This window comes from Zea mays, chromosome 3, assembly GCF_902167145.1.
Source record: "Zea mays cultivar B73 chromosome 3, Zm-B73-REFERENCE-NAM-5.0, whole genome shotgun sequence".
NCBI classification, from domain to species: domain Eukaryota; kingdom Viridiplantae; phylum Streptophyta; class Magnoliopsida; order Poales; family Poaceae; genus Zea; species Zea mays.
In genome coordinates this window covers 170666266-170683399 of record NC_050098.1, presented here as the reverse complement: position 1 = coordinate 170683399, position 17134 = coordinate 170666266, and the positions used below count along the sequence as shown (strand labels likewise).

Sequence of the window (17134 nt, the reverse complement as noted above, 5' to 3'; positions counted from 1 at the left end):
TATATTTTACCTTACTATTCCTCTATCATAATTCAACTTATATAATTTAGGAGATAAACAAACATCATTATTCAACTTATATAATTTAGGAGAGAAACAAACGGACCCTATTAGACCCTGTGATCTCCCATTATTCATTGTGGAGAGAGGAAAGGAAAGACGGTCAATGATGAAGATGTGTCAAGAGGGTTCAAGTTTCGCATGCCGAGGTTCCTAAAGGTATGCCCATCTATTCCCTTCTACTGCTCTACGAAACCTTGGAAGTGGGGAGGTGATGGATGAGATCTCTGATTTGCTGTCTATTATACTTGTACATTAATAAAAATTATTATGTGAAGAGCGAAGACAATTAATAAAAAATCTTTAGATCTTTTTAGTGAATAATTTACGTAGGTATTATTGTGAACCGTCACAACACACGGGTAACCGACTAGTGTATCCTAAATTGAACAGATTTTGGACCTGGACTGAAAGGCCATTTATATAGACAAAATGAAACGACCACACAAGAGGCTGGTTTGTATGCAGATCACGTCGTGTCCAGATTTTCTCAACTCGATAGTCTGCGCAGCGAGGAACATTAGCAAGACATTGTGCACTTCGTACTATAAATGTCTAATTACTAGTTTATACCCCCTTTACAGTACGTTTTAAAAAATATATGTTTACTTCAATCGATAGATATGTAGAACAAATCCACCCTTAAACTTATCTTCAATGCTTTCAGAAAAAAAAAAACGCCACAAAATCCATGAGCAGTGACGTAGAAACTAACAATGACCAAATCATTCTCGGCAATGCACACGATAGTCAATAATATTATGAAGTGTTTAGAGCATTGACTTTCTAAAACTATGATGAGATTTTTGTTCTAAGTAATAAAAGGTAAATCAACATAGGGTAAATTTGCAAGTCAGAATTATACATGACCTTGGTTATAAATGGCTGTTACATACATGCTACACGGTCGACCTTCAACACAAAATAGTTCAACCGCTAATTACACATCAGGTCAGAAGAAAGCGCATAATGTAGAAGCCAGTCGAGGTCATCATGAACGTCACGCCATGAGATTACAGTTACAGCACCTATTTTGATGTCATTGCCTGACAAGCGAGGGGCTTGAGGCATCAGCGTCAAGTAATTGTGGGGTTCAGCTTTCATGGAATAATTTTCCTGGCTGAATAAACATGGCTGAATAAACAGCGAAAATGTTTGATTATAGCAGCTCCTTAAAATGACAGTTTTGGAATTGTATGCCTAGTTTTGGTTCAGAAGATGCATGATGTGTAAACTGGTCATCTCTGTTTCGAAGGCACTGTTCGTGTCACGGTGGACACACCATCAACAAATTTTGTTCGAAATATCACATTGGCGTTGTTGAACATACCCTCTTTTAAAGAGACAACTATGAACTGCAAAAAAACAAATCAATAGCTCAAACTTTCAGTATTTAGTTAATTGTATCTGCTACATATTAAAATGTACTACCTCCTTACTAAGCAGGAATATATTACCTGAGAGTGCGGAAAATGAGCCTTGATCATTCTACCAATGTTTTGAGTGTGGCTCAGATCAAGAGCAGCATCAACCTGCAGAGCACGAACATCAGTCAGTTGAAAATGGTCACTCTCAGCATACAATCCGTACAAACGTTTGAGGCATCAGAGTATCAGACATACAAGACTGTAAGTGTCATAATAAAATCACCTTGCCTGATCCATGGATTTATTGAAACTAAATTACCATGAAACAAACAAGGCCCTGACTAGGTAGGAGTTTTCTAAACAAACCTATCCATGTTAACAAAAACACCAAGTACTGGACAACACCATTTTCCAGTTCTTTCAGTTTAAATCATACCTCCTAGACCAAATTCAAAATTTCAAATTACCCAACAACTGAGACCTAGCAAGAGACTAACTTGCAATGGTACAATAACAAAATATTCCATCCTAATACTTTGATTACCTACCGGGTCTTCATATAGCTAAGATTTGACTAGATGAGATGAATGTGTGCTCTCGTTAGTTTTGTAGCCTACATTACCACATCGGTGACTAAATTTTTCCAACGTTCAAATGTTTTTTTAGCAACTGGTCTTAATAAACAAAGTATTGAGCTTCAACATCTCAAAGCTGATTTTGCTAAGTTTCAATGAATCTGCTTCTAGAAAACTGACAAACATATTTACTTGCAGCGCCGCCTCATTCTTCCAAATACAGCAAAGTCATACTAGTTCAAAAATAGTAGATTGCAGTGGTAAGGAATTTGAATAGTAAATCATATTAAAGAGATACCTCGTCCAATATGTAAAGTGGTGCAGGTTTAAAAAGAAGCAGAGCCAGGATAAGACTAAGAGCAAGAAGGGATCGTTGTCCTCCACTAAGTTCAGACAGAGACTGCTTCCAAACTGTCCCAAATGCCACACGAACTTCAAGACCATCCAAAAAAGTACCACCTTCTGGAGGATCAAGTTTTGCCATTGTACCAGGTAAAAGAGTACTGAATATAGACCCGAAATCCCTATAGAAACAGAATGTAGGAGTTAGGATCCAATTTCACACTTATGAGTAAGAGACATTTCAGCAATATTTAAAGGGACAGTTCATCTGCAGGATATATAACAAGTCACTAAAGGATTGATATACTGACTTGTTTACTTTGAGCCAAGTGACCTTCAATGTTTCCTTCTTCTTCTCATCCAACTCCTCTATCACTTTCTTGATTTTTGCCTTGTCATTCTGCAGATGAGACAAGGTATGTGCCCAGATATTAAAACTACTTTCAGTTTATCAAGAAAACTGTACATGATAGGAGATACCTCGATGATGTTTTTCTTTGACATCAAATCATTGTACTCATCCTCCGCCTTCTCAAACATTGCCATTACTTTCTTATTGACCCTCTTCTCAAGACTGCAAACAGGTAATAAAGATTGGTGAATACATTGCAAATTACAGAATTGGGAGGTGATATGGATACAGCAATTCAGTAGCACTAGCAACCTGTCCAAATCATCATATATTCAAAAAATGTCAGGAGTAATTATGATGGTTTATCAATTATGGAGCCAATAGAAATATCAAATGTACCTGGATTGTTGAGCTTGAAGATTTTCAAGTTCCTCTCGGGCTTTATGTGGTTCACAAGATTCAAAATCATAATCTGTACCACTTTTCCCAAACAATTGTTTCTCAGTTGCAATCCAATTATATTTCTCGACTAGCTTATCAACTATTGAAGAGCAATCCTTCTGCTCTATCTCCATCCTCTTAACCTAATATGTTATTACCAGGTATTAAAACGTGTTCAAGCAATCAATTATAAAGTACAAAATGCAGAAGAACCAGGAACTACCTCATTTTCCATTTTCTTCCTCTCAACATTTGAATCACTTAACTTCTGTTGAAGTTTCTGCTGTTCCTTGGCCATACGGTTTATCTGTGAGTCACATTCCTTCAGTTTAGAACGCCCAACGTTGAGCTCACTTTCAGCTTGATCATAATCTTGCTTTATGGATGTAACCTGTTTCATGAGCACAAAGCATATTTAACTAATTAAATGCAAAGCTCAGGAACAACACCAAGTACAAAGTAAATATAATAAAGCATCTTGCAAAACCTTGTCCTTCTGTTTTTCCAAGGTTTCAGACAGAGAAGTAATCTGAGCTTTTGAAGTCGTTAGCTGCTCTTCCAGTGTAGCAAGCTCACCAACAACCGCATCTTTCTCCATGATCAGCCTCTCCCTGTCACTTTCATAAGCCTAAATATGGGATATATTAAAGATCAAATTGTCAGGATGACTGTTAAAGTAGACATAAACTGATAAAAGAACCAAGTTATGGCCACTATCAGAGTAAGAATTCAACAGAACTGATCTTAATATACCTCTTATGAAAGATGTCCAGTATCTTCATCAAAGCAAATCACATACTTAACTTTTAAAATTGAACGTATCTTACTAAAGAATTTGTGACTAACTCATGGTAATGGACGAAACTCATATTTTTCAGCTATGTGCATCTTTAAGAAAATACTACCTATCGTCCTATCCAAATCATGTCAATTTTGTTGTCCTAGTCAAACATCTCTAACTTTGATCAAGCTTACAGAAAAACATGTTAACATCTAAATTTCAAAATAATTGCGCTATCAAGACATGTTTTATTGGGAACTTAACAAAACTAATTCAATGCTGTAGACTTTAGTATAATTTTTCTATAAACTTGGGTAAAACATAAGAAGTTTGACTTAGGACAAAGCTAAAATGACATAATTTAGAACAGAGGTAGTACGTATCAAGAAATAATACTGCCTATCAAACTACTTGAATTACAAGACAAATATGAGTTAGAGCAAAGACAAATGTAATGTGGGACCTCACTTGCAAGTTGCAAGGGGGCGTTCCATGGTTGCAGAGACAGTAGGGGGCTTGAGCCCCATCCGATTGAGTTATTTACTGCCAGACTAACTCAATGTAGGGGGAGACTAGCAGTATTTTGCATTTAAGCAATCAGATTGACCATTTGCCCCAGTTTCTTTTATGCCTGCATAGCCAGTGCCGTAGTCAATCATGACTCCTAAGTCATACCAACTAGGTCCAGGGTCAACATCCAGAATTCTTCCGCAACTATTCCCATAGATCAACATGTCCATAACAAGGAAAAAATCATTTATTGAAAATTCTTCATATATTAAGCAATAAAATACTCCTGGTATGGTGGCAAGAATAAGAAAGTAAACAACCTTTAGTTGCTTCGACATCGACTGCATCTCTGATTTAATTGATTTGATTCTTTTTTCCAGCGCTTTGAGTTTGCCCTCTCGTTCCGTGCCATAAGTTTTGATAGTTTTCTCTAACTCAGAAACTGTGGACACACATTTTTCATGCTGCACTTGCTTTTCTGTCAACTCTTGTTTAGATTCTTGAAGCTCTTGTTCAATTTTCTTTACGAGCTCACCTAACTGAAGCCCAAATACAAAAACTGTTATTTTAGGTTGAAGCTTTTACTATGATAAGGCAAGCATATCGATGGTGTAAGCCAATACCTTGTGATGTTCATTTTGCTCAACTCTGTTCTGAAACAGCGAGAGATCATATGACTTCAGTTCAAACTGAGATTTCAACTCAGTGTGCCTTTTCTGCAATGGTAAAAGGGCTCCAATCTGGGAGATGGGGTAATAAATTAGAAAAAACTAGAAACAAAATTTAGCATGTGTTCAATAACCGGCATATAACATGTTGCAGTTGCAACGAAGAGAGATATAACTGATAGTGACCAGCACAAGGCGCCACTCAATTGATAAGAGATGAATTTTCTATTTCTATCATAGTGCGTATTACCACATGTCCCAAAAAGAAAGGCCTTGCAGGTTTAGTCAAAGTCAAACAATCATAAGTTTGACTAAGCTTATGGCCCTGTTTGGCATAGCTGCTACTTATTGAAAAAACAGATTATCTGAGAAGCTAGTGAAAAAACAGCTTCTGCTTATTGTCTGCTTTTAGTTCATTCTGAGAAGCAGCTGAACTGATAAGCAAGCTTCCTGTTTGGCACATCTTCTGCTTAAATCTGTGAAGAAGCTGAAAATAAGTTGTGCCAAACAGGGCTATATCAAAGAATGTGTCCCATTACAAGAATTACTTTGCAAGCAAAATGTTTTGCCATTAAGCATTCGATGGTGTAAATCTGCATCATGTCTCATGGTATTCTTTAAATCTTATGACCAAACATAAATATTAATGAAATTTACAAGCTTCAAGTTAACATAATAGAACAGCAGTTTATAAGCAAAAGGACATGAATATATCCTGCAAATAAATCCATATGAATTCAAACAGTAATAAGAATAATAAAATTCATGTGCGGACATTGTGCATTGCAGAATGCCAGAATACCTGCTGTTCAATGACAAAGAGCTTTTTCTCATGATCAGATAGATCAGCCTCAGCTTTAGCTAGTTCGTCGAGTTTCCTTAGCAAGTTCCCTCTACCCCTGCATCATTATGGTATACGTTACCAAGGAAAATGATGAGCGTCTTTATCTGGCTGAAGGACATACATTTTGACTGTCTGGCAAGCTATGTAATTAGACAGCAACAACAATCAAGCCCTTTAGGCTTTAGTCCTAAGCAAGTTGGAGTAAGCTAGAATTAAAACCCAACAGAAACCACAAATCAAGGTTCAAACACGTGGATAGCTGTTTTTCATGTGTTCCTATTCAAGGCTAAAATCTTTAGGTATATTTCATCCTGTCAAGTCTCCTTTTACTGCCTTTTTCCAAGCCATGTAATTAGAACCAGTAAAAATTGAGAATCCAAACAAAAGCATCTGTGGTGTGAATTTCATATATCGCCCCGCAAACCAAGACAATCGGATAATCTTATGTGTATTACTGCATTTCCATCCTAAGGATACTTAGAAGAAGCCTGAAAAACACTGTCCATCATGGAAAAGCATTTGTGCTATTCAAACCACAAGAATACAAAGGAAAAATTGAATACTAAGTTTTACAGAAATAAAATCTGATCAGTCAAAACTCTAGCATTAAGTAATATATTGGTAACTTACCCTTTACTACCTCCAGTCAAAAGACCACTTGGCTGATAAGTGTCACCCTCAAGAGTCACACTAGTACTGCTAATTTGCCTATTAAACGCAACCTGTATCAAAAGAATTAACATACCACTATCAACCACATATTTTGAATTATACTTTGGATACAGATTCAACTAAACTATACTATATTAAAAAAAAAACTGAAGAAGCAACAGTACCTCTTTTGCCGCATCCATATTACGACACACAAATGTTGAGCCAAAGACAAAAGCCACGGCATTCTGGAATAAGATATGAAGATATATATATATGAAACAGATAGCCAGAAGCATGCAATCTTAAGATTTGGGTTACAACAAAATTATGAACGACACATGTGATGCAAAAATATTTTCAATCCTAAGTTGGAACCTTGAGACTTTGATGAAAACAACAAAATACTGCTAGACATGATGTACATAAATCTACAAGAGTAAAACATCAGTGCTTCTCAAAAATTAACAGAATAGTTGGAGATACTGACCTTTACTTCCTCACCATATCCAACCAATTCTAGAGCTAATGTTACATTGTCAGGACCAACCTACAAAGCAATCAGTATATACTTCTCATTTAGTCAAGTCAACAATAACCAAAAGGCTACATCCACCAATATAACAAAAGTGTAAAGGGAGGAAAGCTTAACCAGTCTACGAGCTGTCTGCTGAACTCTGTCAGGTATCATGTAAGTTTGGATTTTGTTCAAAGGTATGATGGTTACTCTACTTCGTAGATCCCCATTTTTTAAAAGTTGCTTTCCAGTTTCTTCAGTGTCAACAACCACATTGAATAACCTCCCACCTGCAGCAACCTGCAATATTTAACTAATAAGGGAACTAGGATGACTAGACAAACTCCATCAGTCAAAACAAGAATTAACTTCAAGCAAGCAGATAGGAGTTTGCTGATTCGAACCTCCAGTGCTGTTGCTGTTGAGCTGTCCTTAATCCTAATAAGACGTGCAACAACCCCTTTGACTTTTGATCTGTCAAAATTTCTTTCAGGGTCTCGATAACTGAAGTGAACATTAGCAAGCTCACCAGAAAGGTTACGAACACGATCCTTTAATTTTTGAATAATTTCTAACTCTGCAGAACGGTCCTGTGAATGGTCAGGACAAAAAAAAAGAATGATAGTCAACAATCAGAAGTATAGGTTTCCTACAGGAATCTTTTATGCAACATTAAGACTCTTTTAGCTTGACCAGTGCATACCTTTTGCAAAGCTTCCATCTGACCCTCGTCATAATTAATAGATCCCATGGATGCCTTGATACCTTCTAAGTCTTTTGTCCTTGTTTTCAGCTCATTCTCAGCAGCAATAGCCTCATCACGCTTGGATACTAATAGAGTTTTCTTCTCCTTCAACTCCTTTTCAGAATGCTTTATTTTTGTAGCTAGCTGCTTTAGTCCAGATTCTGCATCTCCAACTGCAGCTTTTGCATCTCTCAGTTGATCTTCAAGGCATTTCTTCTCATTTGCACTGCTTTTTCCTGCTAGCACACCCTGAGAAAAATCGAATTTAATATCCCAGAGTACACAGAACCAAGAGACCATATGTTTATTTCTTAATACATTACATTTAAAGACATCACCCTTTACATACCTGGTATTCTTTCTCCTTCTCGTCCAACTCCTTTGTGAGATCCTCTGCTCTTCTTTTCATGTCAGAAGCCTCATTCTCTACATTTTTTACAGCAGCATCTCTCTCGAGTATAGACCTTTTTATGTCCTCAATGTTTGTGAGAATCTACATGTGAAATATATAATATAAACCTTGTAAGTTATTCAAAACAAAAAATAGCATGTCTAGTAACTGACATAAGTGCAGTGTTACCTTCTCAGCACCCTTTTCCTCAGACTTCAGGGTTTCCTCTTGATTATTCATCACAGAAGTTTCCTTGATAAGTACATGTGATAGTTTATCCACTTTGTCTGACAGAACCTTCATTTCACCACCTACTTTAGCTTCTTTTTCAGCAGCCAAGGTAGAAATGTTATTGTCCATTTCTTGTATAGCTGCTTTTATGTTTTCTGTAGTTTCATCCAGCTCAACAATCTTTGTTTTAATTTGTTTGACATCATTCAGTGCGCCATCTCGCACTCTCTCAGCCTGAACAAAGTCATAGGCAATACAAAATCTTTTGAGCCTATCCAGTTCAGCATTGCCATTGGCCCATTTCATGTATTGACACCGCTCTTTTCTAAGTTTCTCTAGTGCAGGGAGGATTTCAACATCAAGGAGTTTATTAATCTCATCAACTTTATTCTGCTTCTTTTCAAGTGTCTTAAGAGCAGATTCTTTCTTCATTTCGTACATTCTTGTACCTGCTGCCTCTTCTAACATTGACAAAATTTCTGGAGGCTTCATGTTCAGCACTTTTGTTATGCGCCCTTGCATAATTAGAAAATGAGGATTGTTTACATTAAGCTGCACTGAGTGGAAAAGGGTCTGCACCCGGGAAGGTTGTGCAAGATGGCCATTGATAAGGTATTTGTTCCTTCCACCAACAACAATCTACAAATACAGGACAACAATTAACTGATGCCCAGTAAAATTGGGACGAAATTGGTTCACCAGAAACAACACAAAACGTTTTGAAACAAATAGGTAGAATCAAAGTGCAAAGAACATATGAGTGAAGCCGATCTATCAGCCATTTTATGAATTAATCAAGTTGTTAGAGTGTTGTTTACGTCTCTGTGTATACCTCCATTGTAATGGGCCTTGGCCCACAACACTCAGCTATATATATTCACTCCACATCAACCTAAATAGCACCATTTCAGTAGAATTAAACTCATGGACCTAAAATAATTTCAAAATTTTATCTGTGAATAATATCATGAATCACTAGGCACAAAACGTCGACACACACCATTGAGAAGCAAAGTAATCCCTCCATTTTAAATTATACGAAGTTTGGTTTTTTTAGTACGTAGTTTTTGCTATGCACTTAGATATACACTATATCTAGATACATAACAAAAGTGGTGTGTCTAGAAAAGCCAAAACATCTTATATTTACAATGAATTGTTTGACTAAAAAAATGTGTCCGCTAGATTGAGCATCAACAAAATATGAACAAATCCAGTACCATTATAAGCAACTTTGTAGTTCCTGATTACTCTTAAGAAAAAATAATCAGTTGTTAGAACACCCATTAACAGAACTCCAGTTTCATATACATCAACTAAATGTTTGACTTAAAATGAGTCAGGTACACACAGATTAGCAAAAAAAAACAGTGTATATTTGACTAAAAATCCTCTAGGCACATTTCACATCAACATTCATAGCAATTTGCAATCCCTGATTAAAAGTAGGTCATCTAGTACAGATTTTAAAAGAACCCCAGATTCATACACATCAACTAGGTGTTTGACTGAAAAACTGAAAAACAACAAGCTAGACACAGATTTAATTCAGCACGCATAGCAGATTAGTAATTACAGACTTCCATGAACACATCCAGTTGAGCACTTGGAACAACATATTTAACAGACACTAAACCTCAGTTAGCTACAGTTTTTAGCAACGAGACAAAAGGTACTTCATATCAAAATTCAAACTCAGAATCGCCATCTCCAACGCTTCAGTGTACAAAAAATACAAAACGATTCCAGTTCACAAAAACCAAAAAACATACAAACAATTGAACCCTGGCATCAAGAAATTCAAGTATTCAACAACTTAGACGTGAAGGATGAAATCACACAACCTCCTCAAAATTCCAGCTCCAGACATCGCAAGTCACCATCTCCTTTTACCTGAAACCACCTCATGCAGCAGCTCCTCTTCGGAGTTCGCAGGGCAGCATCTTAATCCAACTTGACACATCAGCGCCGAAATTGAGGATATGCAAATCAAAATCGTGGCGCAAACCCCAAATCACCTACCCCCCCCCCCCCCCCCCCCCCCCCACACACACACACACACACACACACACGCACACAAAAGGAACTCAAACATGCAGTAGCAAGGGTACGCTTCAGAAGGCCGCTTGAAGTAATGAAGACGGCGAAGGGATGTGTAACCTGGCGCGTGACAGTGATCTCCGGGGAGTCCTCGTAGCCGAGCGGGGAGCGGGAGCGGTCGGAATTGTCGAAGACGATGGACACGGTAGCCTTGGTGACCCCGGCCTGGCCTTGCTTGTAGACGAGCTCCTGGAGCGAGGCAGCGCGTACCTGACGGAGATCTGTGATGCCGAGCACGAAGCAGATGGAGTCGAGGATGTTGGACTTGCCGGAACCGTTGAGCCCGGTGATGGCGTTGAACAGCGGGTCGAACCCCGGCACCACAGTCCGTCCCGCGTACGACTTGAACCCCTCGAGAGTTACCTCCTTGATGTGCATCTCGCCGGCCGCCGGCGAGGCGTCGCCAGTCGGTGATGGTACTAGGGTTCGAGGGGCTCGGGCGGGAAACTTTTGGAGGCGTTGGGGTTTTCGCCCTTTCGGGGGTTGAGGAATTCGAAATGTTTCGAAGTGGAAGCGATGGAGGGGAGCGTCACTTGTCACCCGGCCGTGTGTGGAGAGCAGCCGAGTGGCCGAGATCGAGGCATCGAGCATCGAGCGATGACGAATTGACGAGCTATTCTCGTGTCCCTCTGACCGGAGCCTAGTAGCTATTCGTCCGATTATTTAGTCGTGCTTTCTGGTCTTAAGTCATGGTATGTATTGACTTTATTTAAGTCTTTATTTGGTTGTTTATATATTTGAATCGTGAATTGTACGAGTATATACAAAATAATTCATTTTTTGCGTGATTGGTTAATCGTACTTTCTCATCTTGCGCCATTGCGTGCATTGACTTTATTTAGGTTTTTATTTGGTTGTCTCTATATTTGAAGCGTGGGTTGCACGAATGAATACAAAAAAAAAATCATTTTGAGGTTATTTGACTGCATCTGCTCATATGTCAAAAACTTCCATTTCTAGCTGACCTAGATGGCACAAGCCTGGCCTGTGATGCTCAGGCAACCAATCAGGTAGTATTTGACTGATTTCAACATATTTTCTAAAAATTATTCATTTGTATTGTTTTGTACTGTAAATTACATTGTTTGTATATTGTAGTTTAAATATAAATATGAAAATAAGTAAGATGCTGGAGATACCCTTTGCTCCTACGAGCCACCCTCCCGCTCCCCCTTTCACCGTGGACTTTACAAAAGGGACACGCCTACGTCAAACAGCGCCCTCGTCGTCGCCCCCTGGAGAAGTCAAGAGGGTGTGTCAACCATTTTCCCCTTAGAGAGGGGGAGCTCTAATCTCCCTCTCTCCACTAATTGATTGTATTTAGTGTAAAATTAACATTTTTTAGTTTTATTACCATATAACAATGTGTATTATGGTACTAGAAATACGGTAGTATTTTTTGAAACTCCAAAAACTGAAGTGTAAAGGTAAAATAGCCCAGTTAAATGATAAAAGGGGAACTGAATAGGGGAAATGGTTGGAGATGAGGATAAAATAGCCCAGTTAAATAGTTGAGGGGAGGTATTTAAATAAAAATAGAAAGTATGAATGGGGGATTTGGGAAGGGGAATGGTTGGAGATAACCTAGATGTGATCAATCTAGTCGATTTTTAGAGTATGGTCTAGAATATTGTAAGTATCGTCCGAATCTTACTCTACACCTACCCACAAATAACCAAACACACATCTCACACACCTAAAGTCTGACTCAGACAACGCAAAAACCAGGCAACCAAACACATCCTTAGATGTCCAAACATGTCGTTTGGCTTGGTTTGGTATGCCTAGCACAACAAAAAAACGCCAGGCTAAATATAGTATATAGATTAGTTACATGATCATGTTGTGTGTCCTCGAGGAGCATCCTTGTACAGCTCATTATTGTCCGCCTTACCTTTCCTTGTATTTCCAAGAGATAGGCAATCGAACAGAAGCGGCTCGAAGTTGTCCGTATGGTACATGTTTATGGTCATCCTTTGACAGGGTAAAAGGCATGCAACAAGTGTTTAGAGTAAAAAATGCACCATCCCTTCCTTTAATTGCATGCTTCTCTCGAGCTATTGTGTTCTATCAAGAGTGTACGCCTAGACAACTGGTCCTAACGTGCTTGGGGTCACGTTCGACCTAGCCGATAATTCGGGTTGTGGGAATATCAAATAGGTTTCTCTTGGTCAATATGCCTTTGGTTGGGGATTTTGGTCAGACCTCCCTTAGTTGTGTCTCACCTGGTTTGGCTTGTTTTTGGTCGAGGGTCGAATTAGGGCTCACCGAGGTTGGGTTTGGTTAGGTTCCATCTGATCGAGATATTAGGTCAGAGTTCATCATGACAATATGATGTTTTAATCTCTAAGAGTGCCTTTTATGTTGATTTTAGGGTACCCTATGTATGGGTACGCGTTAGTTGGCCTCCACGAGAGCTGCCTTAGGCCACCAAGGATGACGAAGAAGCTAGACAAAGCCACTTCTCTAAGTAGCTCATCAAACAAGCCCTCGAGACTCTAGTTGTTGCTGGGAAATTGAGCCCTCCTAGGTCGATGAAGAGGAAAGTGATCCAATTGATGACTCAGATGACGATGATGATGCAACACCTCCTCGGCTCTAAGTCCTCGGTGCTCCAAGTGTCCCTAGTCTAACATCCATATTAGGATGCCTCTCTATCCTCAAAGGGATAACTCAGAGCTAGTGACGACAACGATGACCAACCCTCCGATCGACTTTACTGCCGAGCTAGAGGCTCATGATGACTCAACCACCAAGAATGAGTCCCGAAAGAGCTATTCTGGTCCTCCAAAGGAATTATTAAAAATTCTACACAATATGACTATTTCGTAGACATTATTTTTGTTATAAGAAAACTTTTTAGTGTAAGCCTTTGTTTTTGCTAGACAATCTACACTGTTGTATAAGGACAAGGGCTTGGCCACCAGCACTCTTGTTGGTAATGAGTCCAAAACCATTCTAAATCCAGCACTGGCTAAAGTGACGACTGATGCTAAGTTCCCTAGAGCCCTCGTGGACTTAGCCCAAGATCGTCTAGCCAAGCCGATCAACCTTAAAGAATTTATCCTCGAGCTTAAGATTGATCCTATCATTGTGCCTGCAACAGCATCGACCGCGACACCTACCAAGTCAAGTATATGGGAGATAGATGTCACATGGGTCAGTATAGCATGGATATGTTCCATGGGCCGTCTAATAGGCTCTGATAAGTCGCCTAGTAGTGTGTGCTATCGGGTCGCATTCAGGTGAAGCAAGATGACGCACCAAGCAAGAAACAAGCTACGACGCGTAAACACTATCCATGCGCGTTTATCGCTGAAGGACGAGCGGGATTTTGAGACATGACTTGAACACGACCAGATAGCAACCTACTTAGAGGATAAATAGGAACAAAGCAACTGAGCACCAGAATAATAGGCGCATCCGCAGTAGAAGATGATAGACCTATATAGACTCAAATGATACGTAGAAGAGGATATCTCTCCAGTAAGCTATATAAGGCTGCAGAGGTACCCCTACCAAAAACTCTCTCGCTCACCATTAGATCAATAGGAACTCTTTCGTTCACCTCCACAAATACCTATAATCTGCGAGCCCGGACAAATCAAATATGAAACACCGCACAGGACGTAGGGTATTTACGCATCCATGTGACCCAAACCTGTATAAATTGTGTTTCGACGTGTATCCACACATACCATCGAGCAGCGATTGACGTTGTCGTCCTCCCAAAAGCACTACACGGGCTACCCCGTAGTGCGCAGTCGGGACTAAAACACCAACAGCTGGCGCACGCAGGTAGGGGGTGTGACGTCCATTCACGAAAGCTCCATGGTCATCACCTTCAGCGTTGCGACCATCTTCAACTCCGGGGGGTTCCACTTCGAAGCCCTCTCCTTCATCGCCGGCCAGAAGGGAATCCTACACCGCGTTGTGGACGCAGGAAGGGAAGCCTAGAAGCCCGCACCATCAACACAGCCGGGGAGGGGTCCTCGCCGATGTCGAAGACTGCCTCGACCGCAACTTTGGTCGAGACCCAACCAACCACCGTGCGAGCCACGCCAATGAGCGGCGAGCCCTAGAGGCCTCGACTCGTCCGCACACCGCGACGAGCAGTTGTTGCATCACATAGGGCCAGAGTTGCGCTCATGCCTGCACCCCGGGCTCCGACTGACTAATGCAGCCACTCCAATGCGCGCGGACTCCGCTGTCCACTTTGCCCACCCAGGAATGGACCCGGATCACTCTAAAGAGGGGGACGGAGGCCCCCGATGCTCCCTTGATGTAACACCCTGAATTTGGGAGTATACATTTTTTCTAATATTTACCAAATTCAGGTGTTACCCTCCTCTTTCCTCGCTTTTATTATCTTTTTCCTAAATAATTGAGAGTTATTCTTATATATCGGTGTAAGCCTAGTGAAGTGAACTCTAGGGAAGCTTTGATTGTTGCATGCATGTCGTTGCATAGTGTTTATATGTGTGAAAGGTGTTCAAAACATGTTAATATAGCTTCCAGAAGCTTTTGGTATTTTTCATATTTTTCAGAATATTTTTCTATTTTCCGAACCAAACTATATTTATTTGAGGTAATTTAAAACATTTTCAAAAGCTCTAGGTATGTTTTTTGAACTCATTAGGTGCCAAATTATGTCTAGCAATTTTCCTATAATTTTTGGAGCCTTCGAGCTATTTTTGGACATTAAATACGACTTAAGCATTTTTCTGAAATTATTTTAATTCTAAAAAATGATTTATTTCGAAAAATAAATTATATTTGAACCCTAGCAATATATATGGCTAGAATCCTCTCACTGAGCTTGTTCCAAATATCATATCCATTTGGCGAATCGAGATCTGTAGCGTCGGTAGTTCCTCACCGAAGTTCGGGATGGTTCCAACTCCGACGAGAATCCAGCGAGCAATTACTTTCAATCCGTGCGTTGTTGGCGAAATTTGAGGATATTGTTGCATTCGTCTTGTCGAGGGCTTCGTCATGCTGCTTTTGGTTTGTCAATCGGACCTCCGGTTCACTGTCAAACAATGAATTTGTCCTCGACTCCAGCGAACTTCGTCTTCTCCGGTGAGCAACCTCCATTATCTCATTTTCTCTCTCTCTCTCTCTCTCTCTTTATTTTCACTTTGCAGAATGCATCTTCACCTCCCTGACCATCTCCACCCTGCAGCCCTTCTCCCCCACCCTGGCCTCTGCGCGGCCAGCCCCTACCCCGTCCCGCGGCCCTGTTGCATGGCACTGCGCCGCGCCCGTGGTGGGTAGCAGGCCGGGCACGTCGGCCAGCAGGTGCGGCAGGCCGAGGCCCCATGCATAGCGCGCCCCCTCCTCGTGGCCCCCCTTGCCCCGGTGGCCTAGCACAACCAGCCCCCGTGGCTGGTGGGCCCACCAGGCGCGACCCCCGCTGGCGGGCGTGAGTGCCCTACAGGGCATAGCTACCCCCTGGCGGCGACCCCCCCTGAAAGTCGCCTAGATGGGGTGGATAGGCGGAAACTGAAATTTGCAACTTTAAACACACTACAAGCCGGGGTTAGCGTTAGAATAAAATCCGAGTCCGGGAGAGAGGGGAAAAACAAATCAACCAAGAAATAAAGCGAATGACACGGTGATTTGTTTTATCGAGGTTCGGTTCCAAAGAACCTAGTCTCCGTTGAGGTGGTCACAAAGGTCGGGTCTCTTTCAACCCTTTCCCTCTCTCAAACGGTCACTTAGACCGAGTGAGGCTTCTCCTTAATCAAACGGGTTACTTAGACCCCACAAGGACCACCACACACTTGGTGTCTCTTGCTTTGATTACAAGTCACTTAAAGAACAAGAATGAGGAAGAAGAAAGCCAACCAAGCAACAAGAGCAACAAAGAAATATAAGAACGATCCTCTCACAAGTCCTAAAGACTAGAATTGAATTGCGAACTTTGATCGGATCGAAGGCTTTGATTTGTGTCTTGGAGTGTTGTGTATTGCTCTTATATTGAATGGAGTGTGATGAATGCTTAGATGGTTGGAGTGGAGGTGGTTGTGGGGTATTGATAGCCCCCAACCACCAATTCAACCGTTGGAGCAGGTTGCTGTCGATGGGCGCACCGAACAGTCCGGTGCGCCACCGGTCACTGTCCGGTGCGCCAGCCACGTCACCCAACTGTTAGGGTTCTAACGATTTCGATCGTTGGAGCTTTGTCTTCTTGTGGCACCGGACAGGTACTGTTCATTGTCCGGTGTGCCTCTGGCGGCTGCTCTGACTTCTGCGCGAACTGTCCGCGCACTGTAGCGCTTTTGCAGGTGTTCGTTGCAGTCGACCGTTGTGCTGGAGTCGTTACTCTGTTGGTGCATCGGACAATCCGGTGAATTATAGCGGAGCGGCTCTTCTGAAACCCAAAGGTGGCAAGTTCAGACTCGTACGACCCTGGTGCACCAGACACTTTCCGGTGGCACACCGGACAGTCCGGTGCGCCAGACCAGGGTGCTCTTCGATTTCTTTTGCTCCTTTCTTTTTGAACCCTAACTTGATCTTTTTATTGGTTTGTGTTGAACCTTTAGCGCCTGTAGAA

At 40.9% G+C, this 17134-nt stretch overlaps 1 protein-coding gene across 2 annotated transcripts; it reads right to left on the bottom strand.

The window, feature by feature from the left end:
• Positions 1 to 788: 788 nt before the first annotated feature.
• LOC103650874 (structural maintenance of chromosomes protein 2-1) lies at positions 789 to 11246 on the bottom strand. Of its 2 annotated transcripts, none has more exons than XM_008676465.3 (20): positions 10636 to 11246; positions 8434 to 9114; positions 8203 to 8346; positions 7812 to 8102; positions 7513 to 7698; positions 7244 to 7408; positions 7082 to 7141; positions 6777 to 6839; positions 6571 to 6662; positions 5899 to 5995; positions 5052 to 5168; positions 4749 to 4967; positions 3625 to 3765; positions 3361 to 3528; positions 3096 to 3280; positions 2825 to 2918; positions 2656 to 2744; positions 2301 to 2526; positions 1518 to 1592; positions 789 to 1415 (listed from the first exon to the last, which is right to left on the bottom strand). In XM_008676465.3, the coding sequence occupies exons 1-20, from the start codon at positions 11164 to 11166 to the stop codon at positions 1299 to 1301; spliced, it is 3741 nt and encodes a 1246-aa protein (XP_008674687.1). In that variant the 5' UTR covers positions 11167 to 11246; the 3' UTR covers positions 789 to 1298. The 2 variants fall into 2 exon arrangements, with proteins under 2 accessions (XP_008674687.1, XP_008674688.1); XM_008676466.4 differs by having other exon boundaries at positions 10320 to 11079.
• Positions 11247 to 17134: the final 5888 nt, after the last annotated feature.

Excerpts from the sequence above, each read along its gene's own strand:
- LOC103650874 (XM_008676465.3), bottom strand. The coding sequence starts at position 11,166 with ATGCTCGATGCCTCGATCTCGGCCACTCGGCTGCTCTCCACACACGGC. Across the intron at positions 8,103-8,202 it reads AGAAGGAGAAAGAATACCAG|GGTGTGCTAGCAGGAAAAAG; the intron begins GTATGTAAAGGG and ends GATTTTTCTCAG. Across the intron at positions 7,699-7,811 it reads AGATGGAAGCTTTGCAAAAG|GACCGTTCTGCAGAGTTAGA; the intron begins GTATGCACTGGT and ends GACCATTCACAG.